The 10,000-nt window shown below is 40.3% G+C and overlaps 2 protein-coding genes across 4 annotated transcripts in view; one reads left to right on the top strand and one right to left on the bottom strand.

Moving 5' to 3' along the window:
* The window catches only part of LOC134189633 (transmembrane protein 144-like), a 3,855-nt gene extending 198 nt beyond the window's left edge, over positions 1–3,657 (bottom strand). Inside the window, exons 1-12 of one of the 2 annotated variants that reach the window (XM_062657968.1) lie at positions 3,526–3,657; positions 3,206–3,355; positions 2,760–2,936; positions 2,609–2,708; positions 2,463–2,543; positions 2,286–2,367; positions 2,100–2,212; positions 1,936–2,030; positions 1,049–1,204; positions 928–989; positions 808–861; positions 1–6 (exon numbers count right to left, since the gene is read on the bottom strand). The exon at positions 1–6 is cut by the window's left edge and continues 198 nt beyond it. In XM_062657968.1, coding sequence (XP_062513952.1) covers positions 1–6; positions 808–861; positions 928–989; positions 1,049–1,204; positions 1,936–2,030; positions 2,100–2,212; positions 2,286–2,367; positions 2,463–2,543; positions 2,609–2,708; positions 2,760–2,936; positions 3,206–3,355; positions 3,526–3,616 — 1,167 coding nt within the window. In that variant the 5' untranslated portion in view covers positions 3,617–3,657. The remainder of the gene's footprint in view (positions 7–807; positions 862–927; positions 990–1,048; positions 1,205–1,935; positions 2,031–2,099; positions 2,213–2,285; positions 2,368–2,462; positions 2,544–2,608; positions 2,709–2,759; positions 2,937–3,205; positions 3,356–3,525) is intronic. The other variant, XM_062657969.1, reaches the window with a different exon arrangement.
* Positions 3,658–3,696: 39 nt separating this feature from the next.
* Positions 3,697–10,000, top strand: part of LOC134190199 (eukaryotic translation initiation factor 5B-like) — an 11,709-nt gene continuing 5,405 nt past the window's right edge. The window contains exons 1-7 of one of the 2 annotated variants that reach the window (XM_062658637.1): positions 3,697–3,831; positions 3,901–4,104; positions 5,410–5,502; positions 5,795–5,817; positions 5,875–6,551; positions 7,015–7,452; positions 8,269–8,326. In XM_062658637.1, coding sequence (XP_062514621.1) covers positions 3,788–3,831; positions 3,901–4,104; positions 5,410–5,502; positions 5,795–5,817; positions 5,875–6,551; positions 7,015–7,452; positions 8,269–8,326 — 1,537 coding nt within the window. In that variant the 5' untranslated portion in view covers positions 3,697–3,787. The remainder of the gene's footprint in view (positions 3,832–3,900; positions 4,105–5,409; positions 5,503–5,794; positions 5,818–5,874; positions 6,552–7,014; positions 7,453–8,268; positions 8,327–10,000) is intronic. The other variant, XR_009971609.1, reaches the window with a different exon arrangement.

Genomic DNA, 10,000 nt, shown 5'->3' with positions numbered 1-10,000 from the left:
CAGTCCCTAGAAGAAAAACACAATTACAGACTCAGATAAGAAAATAGAGTTTAATTAAGAAGTTAAGTACCATCAACCAGGGGTAGAGGGGCTATAGCCCCCTCCATCATTTGTAGGCATGGTCATAAAAATCATGGACTGTAAATACGTGTGAGGACCAAAGCTGTCTAAAGCATATACACAACCCTTTCTCCAGTCTGGACCTGCCACTGATTCTACCGTATCAGTCAATAGAAGCCAATAAAAGTGAACGTGTCCATAAAAAGTGGGCGTGTTCATAAAAAGTGGGCGTGTCCATAAAAAGTGGGCGTGCCTCGTAGCATCGTGAAGTTACCCCTAGAAGTCACGCTATGCCCCTGCATCAACTGCTCAAAACAAATAGGTAGGTATCAGGTCCCAAGGAATCATGTTACACTAGTTTAATACTTTAATTAAATGAATGAATGAAAGAATGAGTATTTCCATCACACCTAAATAATTTATCATTTACACATAACAGTTTACAAATTTTCGCTCTAGTCTAATCGATAGCAGACACGCCAGCAGGGGCCAAGACTAGAACACTAGAGTGTGTACTAGCTGATGAGTATATCTTCAAGATTCTCATAAAAAGAAAGTGCTGCACACAATCTCTCTGTCTAAAAATTAAGGTTACCCATTATAATTCCTACACTGTTTCTTTGCAGTCACTCAACTTATAATTCTTAACTAAAACAAGTACATTTAATAATTAAGAAAACCTTTCTGTAAAACATGAGTGTGGGTAGGGTATAGCTATAGTACAGTAACACAAATGCTGCAGCTTACCTTCACTTCACGAAACAAAATGACACCCCACAACGCAGAAACAACACCAGGAGCCTGTCAAGTAAGAACAAACAAACTGAAGCTAATCACAGTGCTAGAATAGCTTATGTTTTCACTCACCGTTGCAACAATGGGAAAACTGACTGTCTGAGTGAGGTTTGCATTTGCTACAAACCAGCTAGCTGTACAGGATATAAGAGGTCAGGTTAAGTGTATAACTATTACAGTGCATGCTGATTACTGTCAGCAACTGCCCATAGAACTCCAGATACCATTGCAGGTAGAACAGTTTGAGAGATGACTTGAGGTCGGTTGCGCATCACAACACAGTATATTAGCATGTATACTGTACTTGTCAGAAGAATACCACAGAAATGTGAAAAAACGTAATAGAGTCCTACATAGCAAGCAATTATATAAATTGTAACAAAATTTCATGAATATACAAATTGTTCAGCATGGATCCTAAAATTTGAATTGTAATGGCTATGACACATATCAACTGTTCCAGTCTGACACAGAACTTCACAAATTCTCAATACAATTCTCACAATACTTAAGGCTTTCCAAGTAACCTGTAGCTGCATACAGCAACAAACACTACAGAATAGCCTCGACACTAAGCCTTACTTTGCTTTCGGTGGTCCTTCCACGTGACAATAGCAATGGGGCTGTATCACATGACCTCGTCTCCGAAAAGCAAAGACAGGCTTAGTAACTCTGTCTTTTAGGCCTTCTTTGCTTTAATTAAGACAAGGCCACGTGATACAGCCCCGTTGCTATCCTTGCATGAAAGGACCACTAAAAGCAAAGGAAGGCCTACTAGTACTAGTAGCGTCGAGGCTAACAAAAACAATAAAAACAACAAACCACTAATACATCTTCATGCTATGGTATAATATCACTTTGCAAACTGTCTTAATTAAAGCCAATTCTAGCTACCACATACTATTAAAAGCATGTTGCTTTGTTGCCAGATTGCCAATACTTCATAACAATCAAGCGACTCAATACAAAATGCATATGTAACTTCAGTCAGTAGCAGCTAGCACAGTAAACTAAAACTGGAACTACACTTCCACAAACATTTAATTTTATTTCCAAAAGTTTCAATCGATTGAAACTCACCGTCCTGTGAATTATCACAATTTTGCTGGAGGTATGTGACTGGATCAAAGTTAACACTAAAGAATGAGCCAGCAATGATTGCCAATCCGAATCCCCTGTAAGACATATGACAAGATAATCATTACTAGACATACCATATGCAAGCAGAGATATCAATAACATACACTACACGACGTCGAGTTGAAGACAGATTATCAACCCAAGATTTATCGCCCTCTTCAATTGCTTCTTCTGCTATTAACTTTTTAGTGATGGGTAACTGAATGTCACTGTGCTGCTAGAAACATACATCAGTTGCATGCAGATCAAGTTGCAATCTGTGTACAACTATATATACAGAAAATTTATACCGGAGATAGAACCGATTCCTCTTCATCCATAATTGTCTTCTTCACTTTTCCCTCACTCTTCACAAAGAAAAATGTAGTAACCCTAAATTTAAAAAATTGAATATTATATTATGCAATAACAAGTATAAGACTAGCTACGACTGCAACATGAGCGATTTCACAAGTAAACGTGTGTACCCCAAGATGCACATTGCTACACCGGCAAAGTTTTCTGCATTGTTTTTAGGCACTGCGGCATGTAAACCAAACCAACCAAACCTTATGAGACAACAACACACTGATGACGTATCATACATGATACAATATTGATCGTGGACATTTACCTATCGCTTGCCCAACCTCCAAGACAATTGATTGTGCCCCACACAAGAACTCCCATGCCCATGCCAATGCACTTCACAATTGGAACACAGAGCACATTCCCTATAAACAAGTGTCAGGACATCATTTGAATAATCCAATTCTATCGGTTACCTGTAGCCCAGAAAAACCCTCCTAACATTGCCAGTGGCTGGAAAGGCGTCCGTCCATGACCATTAAAGATGCTCTCGGTAACATTCATATGTTGAGGGGGACTGTACGATATCACCAAGTTAACAACCAAACCGCAAATCCAAATTGCAATGCACATAATCCATTGAAAGAATATTCCTAAAAGGGAGAGACATTCTACAATTGTACATATATGTAGATCTTGTTTAATTATTAAAGACAATTTAACTAAAGCAAGGCATTGTCTGGTCAATATATCCAGTTCGTAGCCGAGTGGTGATATATTCTATTATTTAAACAAATGAAACATTACCACATTAATTAATATCAATTATTTAAAAGAAATATCAACATGTGTGGCTCCAAATGTTTCTTGGGCCCACAATTTGGACCAATTTTCTAGAAAAATAACGTCCATTCATGCTTACCATCTCCAGTATCAAACTTTTTCACGGGCAAATACTGGCTCCCGAAAAAAATTACGGCAATGGCAGCAGCAATGAAACCGATATGAACCTTTTGGGAGGAGGCTCCAGCGCCGCATTGATTTGATGTGGAATTACCATAGTCATACAAACCTAGAAGGACAACACGCAGATTACGCGATTGCACCAATCTCCTATCATCTGTCTAGGTAATCAATATGAAGTTAGCCTGTGTTTAGTTAGAGGAGCTGAAAGTTTGCAGTGCAACTCATGATTGTCGACCTCGTGACCTGCTCATGCAGCATCTGACTGCTCAAGTTCACCTGTGCGCTCTGCTGCAGACAGAACAGCTCCAGCAGCAAGACAAATAAAGCAACAAGCGACAGCCGCGTTCACAATAGGAACATGCCTCATTGTTAGTAGCTCGACTCGCTCTTTCGTGCACCGATCGTGTAGCGCTCGCGTGTCACGTGACAAGCTAGTCACATGACTGTAGGTGTACTTGCAAGCCATTGCCCAAGCGAGATTGCGCAAGAGTGTCCATGTGCTCTGTTTTTGCGTTGAAGGCTTTAGGACAAAGAAACAATGCCGAAAGGCAAAAAACAGAAGAAAGCAAACGACGACGATTGGTATTGTATCCAAAGAGCCTTCTAGGGGCACATTTCATTCATTTTCTTACGTCATCGGTTTGTCCGCAGGGAGAACGACCTTGAAGCTATAGCAGCGGAGGCTGGAATCGATAGGAGTGATGCGGGAAACACAGATGTATTTACGGCTCTTGTGGTGAGTAAAAAGGAGAAGAAAAAGAAACAGAAGGAAGGAGATGATTGTGGTGAGGAGAAGATAGAAGTTAATGAGGGAGAAACAAGAGAGTCTCAGGAAGAGCCTAAATCGCATAGAAGGTAAGGACTCGTATGTTTTAGTACTACATTTGTAGTCGGCCTTATCACAGAAACCCGCAGGTGCGCACACACGCCACACAAACAGGTACACACACACACACACACACACACACACACACACACACACACACACACACACACACACACACACACACACGCACGCACGCACACACACGCACACACACACACACACACGCACGCACGCACGCACACACACACAGCTCAATAATTGAACTTACAACTTCCATTCAAGAAATGTTTATGTTGACTTTGATGTGCATGCTCATGGGCGTTAATTAATGGACATTAATATGTAGCAGCAGGCTGTTAATTAAAGTTATTGATCAATCACTTTCGCCTATTAAAACACTTTAGGTGTCACGTTGTCTAGAAAGGTCTCATTCCATACTTCACCTTTGATGTTGGCCAACCACAGGGGTGGGGTAATAATTGATTGAGTACCCTGTAATGTCTTTAGAACTACAGTAGTAATTAACCCGAGGCAGAGCCTCTAGCAGTAGGTCTTGTTGAAGCTGTGTTTACATGGTGGCTTTCACAGCTGTGAGCTTTCTGAAATCACACTAAGACATCAAGAGTTTGGATGCTAATATCTTTCTAAGTGTGCTGTTTGTAAAATCTATTAAAAAATCTTACAAAGCGACTGTCAATTCACGTGATCGCAAAGTCTGTAAATAGTCCGTAGTCATTGAAGTACAGTAATTAGAGTTATCACATACAGTACATAAAAATCCTTTATGGTTATGCAATGTTAAGAGTCCCATATAAATGTTGTAAACCAAGAAAGTGATTGATTTCGTGTTAGCAGTTGCAGACAGGTAAATTCTGGCATGGGAATCGCAAACATGAATTACACTGTTCTGGTAAGAAAGTCTTTCATGAACGTTTATGGATCTGATTGGTGGTTTGTCCACTGTCTCTTGTTGCCATGCACAACAAATCCGCATATAATGGTTGGTGATTGGAGCGCATTGAGAGCGTAACACATTCCTGAGCATCAAAGACATAGTCAGCCAGCCACATACATAGCTTGCAAACCAGAAGTCAGTTCACCCCTGTACATTTTAAGTACGCTACTTGCCAAGTCTCATGACTTTACAAAGTTTCATTTCTTATGGCTCATAGCTGAAACTACACTTATGAATAGAAATAAAATCATGTTTAATCTTAGAACCAGAATTAATTTGTTTATACGGATTTTAAACAATAGTTGTTTCTATTCCTACTGTTGAGCTGTTGGACTGCTTTCCTAAATACAAGGTTGATCATGTGGTGTTGATTATGCAGTGACGCTGTTGATTCGTGGGAAGATATTGCAGAGAATGGAGATGATGACATTGTAAATGCTAGAAGAACCAAGGAAACGACAGCTGATGAAAGGTAAGGTTAGCCTTTGTTGTTCTGTATTGTAAGGTATTTTACTAAAACATGTACTAATGTTTGCCTTTATGGTTGTGATTAAGAATAAGTGACCACATCCATATTGTAGCTGGAGAGCTAATTAAGCAGGCTGTAGCAAGTTGGAATTAATTAAACCATGGGAAAGGCAGCTTGTCTTTTCTTTCCAATTTGTCACATGAATTTTAGTTGTTTAGTTTGCCATAGACATAATAATTATTAGTTATTGGATGTTACATTGTATGATCATGTCATCCTTGCTTTGTTTGTTTAGTCACAGCCAACAGCCAGATAAATGTAAGATTGCCGCTAATGAGTGGTATGTGACTGTAAGTGACAAACACATGTTTGAAGATGAAACAAAATCAGAACTTCCTGCTGCTGTTGCTGAACTTGATGTCGAGGCTGTTGCTGAACCTGATGCCAATCCAGCTGAACAGAAGACAGTAAAGACAGCTGCACAGAAGAAGGCAGAGAAAAAAGAACGAGAGAAGAAAAAGCGAGAAGCTCAACAAACAAAGCAAAAGAAGCACGGGCAGCAAACTGATGAATTGGAAATTGCAGAAAGAGAACCAGCTGTGGCAGCCGCTGCAGTTTCTGTCGTGGATGAACTTGAACTTCCTGTTGCCAATGAGCATCCTACTGTAAGGCAAGATCAAGACAATGCAGAAAGAGACGACAAGAAAAAGAAGAAGAAGAAAAAGAAGCAGGACAAAGAGACGACAGAGGTGGCAGTAGTGGAAGAAGCAGAGTCAATGGTTGAAGGAAAACAGGCTGATGTTGAGGAGGATGTTGACGAGGAGGGTGGAGATGAAGACGACAAAAAGAAAAAGAAGAAAAAGAAAAAGAAAGGAGAGAAAGAGAAGGAAGTGACTGCTGCAAAAGGAAAGGGAAAGAAGGGACATCTTGCAATGGTGCAACAGATCAGAGAGGTTCAAGAGAAATTGAAGCAAGAGGAGGAACGCTTGAAAGCAGAAGAAGAAGCACGACAGAAAGAGCAAGAGGAAAAGGAAAGGCTAGAACAGGAAAAGGTGGTGACATCGTACACTGTTGACATGGTTAATGGTTTGGGTGAGGGTTTCGTATATGGCAACTGTGTGTATGAAAACTATGACGTTCTTCATCTCTTTGTTGTCTGTTTGTTGTCTGTTTGCTGTCTATGTGTTTGTTCATTTGTCTGTCTGTTTGTTTCGATGCTTTCGAACATATGTCAGTAACTGAACCAAAGAGACACAGCATTATTGCAGCATTAGTCAGCTCTGTGAATGGAGGTTGTTTATTCCGCTTGTGATGTGAGTTTGAAGCTGCTGGTGACAATGTATTCAGTATGAACCATTTTACTACTGGTATACAAAAGGACTTGTGGTTTGAGTTTATCTTTGTTTGTCACCATTTATGTTTCTTGACCGGTTGCATGCATTTCTTGCTTTAATATTTATTGATATTTATTTACATAATTGTGTTCAATTGCTGTATTTTTGGTTACTTGTATAGTTGCGATTGGAACAAGAAAGAAAAGAAAAGCGCAAGCAGAAGAAGAAGGAGAGAGAGGAGCGTCTGAAACGAGAAGGAAAGTTGCTCTCGCAAGCCGAGAAAGATAAACGCGCTCGTCAACAACAGTATCTTCAGACACTGAAAGCTCAAGGTGTGCACATTCCTGGCTTGGCAGAGCAAGGGCAGGGTGGTGAAGATCGGCGTAGAGTGAAATACGATCGACGGAGACGACAAAAACCGGGACAAAAGCCAACAGAAGGGACGTCACAGAATAATAGCGAAGAGGTGACACCGAATACGAGCGAAGAGACACTACAGACTACGAGCGAAGAGACACCACAGACTACAAGCGAAGAGAGGGGTACAGGACAGCAAGGAGAAGAAACAGGCCAACGTGAAGGTGTACCAGCGAAAGAGGAATCATTGTCAGAAGATGAGGTTTGAAATTATTTTAATCAATAATAATCTCTCATAACCAGACCCTCTCCCACCATCATGCTTTTGGAGAGGGTCTGGGTATGCAAGGCTAGTACTTTACAGTACAACCACGATTATTCAGACATTTCAACAATCCTGACAAATTTATTTCCGTCCAAAATCACGTGTCTTCTACGTGTTTCTCACATGAGGTCATTCCAACATAGAAACATGTGAACCACAGAGGATGTTTTTGCATCTAATGAGTTGTTGTTGACCTAATATTGCTGTATATTAAATTAATTAAATATTTGTTCATTACTATTTGATTGTCAATGTATGACTGAGGCTCAAGGCAGTCACTTTCATAATTTATTTTGACTTTTTATTATCCAGACAATTTGGCTTTTACTGAAAAAGTCTGGATAATCGAGTTGTACTGTAGCACTAAAAACAAGTTGTGAAGTTAGAAATTGCAACTAGTGCAATACAATTTGTGTATGTTTACTTATTGATTTACACTTTGTTTTACATCTTACAATAAACAAGTAATCGGGTAAAGTTGTGTATTTGACATTATCAGCAATGGCCGGCAGCGACAAACTTGCTCATGGTTTATGTGTCCGTGTATTGGCATGTCACTGGAGACATTGCAACACGTGACTGGTGTTTATCGTTGTTGACTCACTACAAGAGATGCCTTTATAAGTGTTAATCGAATGTCATGGATAGGATATAATAATAACGTATGACAAACGTATTGTTTATATTTGTTATTTTTGTTGTATGTTTGATTGACCTAAATATTGATGTTGTGCCTATTACTGTGATTTGTAGGTGAAAGACAACTGGGACGATGTCAGTGATGACGAGCCAGAAGTTGCTGCTGTGAGAGGTACGTATGCATGTACACAGTATGCTGTTGTAAATATAGTAGCAGAGAGGGAGGAATGAAGCAGACCAATTGATTCTTGATGCTCAGATTCACTGATCCAGTTTTGAGCTTGACCAAAATTGAAATAAAATTTGATGTGAGCATGCGCAGTGACACTATGCTTGCTGTAGAAATGACTTGGTAGTACATCCTACGACTACGTATCAATGACTCCCCAAGTGTGAACACTGCATGTTGCCCAGCGACTGTTACCGCGTTCCGCTCGGTATCAACGTCATTTGTTTTAGTGTCCATTTTGTTATCTCATATTTGTATGCAGTGCAACAATAACTACACGCTCAAAATGTCACATGACCATTACTTTTTTGTTTTGATTGATCAGTCCAGGTTTCATGTTCAAATATCCAAGCATCAAATTTAGTTGGTCTGATCTCAGTTGGTGAATAAGGTTACTGAATACACAAACTTAGTGTATGCTGATGGCAAACGTTATGTGTTAATCAGTTTTCTTAGGGAGGGCTGCCACATTTTAAAGAAGAAATACGTAGGTTGCCTTGTATGCCATGCCCACGCTTATTTATAAAAATGGAACGAAGCTTATTTTGTCTGGCTGTACCTACTTTCCATAAATCGCAATTTGCAAACCCTCATGATCGCAGTTAATTCAATAAAACGTGATGATGATGATGGTGGTGGTGGTGGTGATGGTAATGATGATGTAACATCACATGTCATCTAAATAGATACAATACTATCTGTCGATCAACTTTTGTCCAGTCACTAGTCATCACAAAGTGATAGATGTACTTAACACATTGTGATACTATTTCAGAATTGATTCTGGAGAGCATCAGCCATCTACACCTACCACATGCATAATGTTATATTACGTACCTTCATACACACACCCCCCAAATCATGATGTTATAATATGTACCCCAACCCCTCTAAATTTTGATGTTATAATACATACCCCTAAGCCCCTAAATCAGACTTTTATAATATGTACCCGTAATCCCCTAAATCATGATGTTATAATACATACCCCAACCCCCTAAATTATCCTACACTATAATACGCCAACCCACGCTTCTGTCTGTCTGGATGGATGGATGGATGTCTTTAACACGCCGATCGACACGACGCTTGTCTCGGATTGTCAGGAAATGTGGCGGAAGGGTCATGTTCGGCCGTCGGAGGCGAACGGTTGAGTCGAATTTTGCCTCTGACGGCCTGAAATGAGATGTGCCGGAGTTTGTTTGTTCAATTAACCGAGTATGCAGATGTGACATGTGCTCGCCAGCCACTGTATGCCATCCTCTGGTCTAGAGTAGAGTGCAAGATGTGCCCGCTGCAGTCAGAGGTTTTAAGCCGGCTCACCGGGTCACATGTTCGTGGGTGCATCCGTCCATACATATAGATGTATGTCACGGAAGGTGCATCTTCATTGCGGAAGTGGCATCATTCTCCACGAATAGATCATGACGTTTTATATGGGAAGAGTCTGACATGGGGAATCCAAACTGCACTGTCTGGAGTGTGTGTAAGATGCATAGAGTAATAGGACGCATGTATTGTAAACGCGTGAAGATAAATTGCTACCGTCCATAGAGCAGGGCAATGTGACGTGGGCTCGCCAGTCACACCATCCTCTAATGGTATAGTAGAGTGCAA

This window comes from Corticium candelabrum, chromosome 14 (genome assembly GCF_963422355.1).
Source record: "Corticium candelabrum chromosome 14, ooCorCand1.1, whole genome shotgun sequence".
Lineage (NCBI taxonomy): Eukaryota > Metazoa > Porifera > Homoscleromorpha > Homosclerophorida > Plakinidae > Corticium > Corticium candelabrum.
Note: the sequence above shows the minus strand (reverse complement) of the source record. Positions and strands in the feature narration are given on the sequence as shown.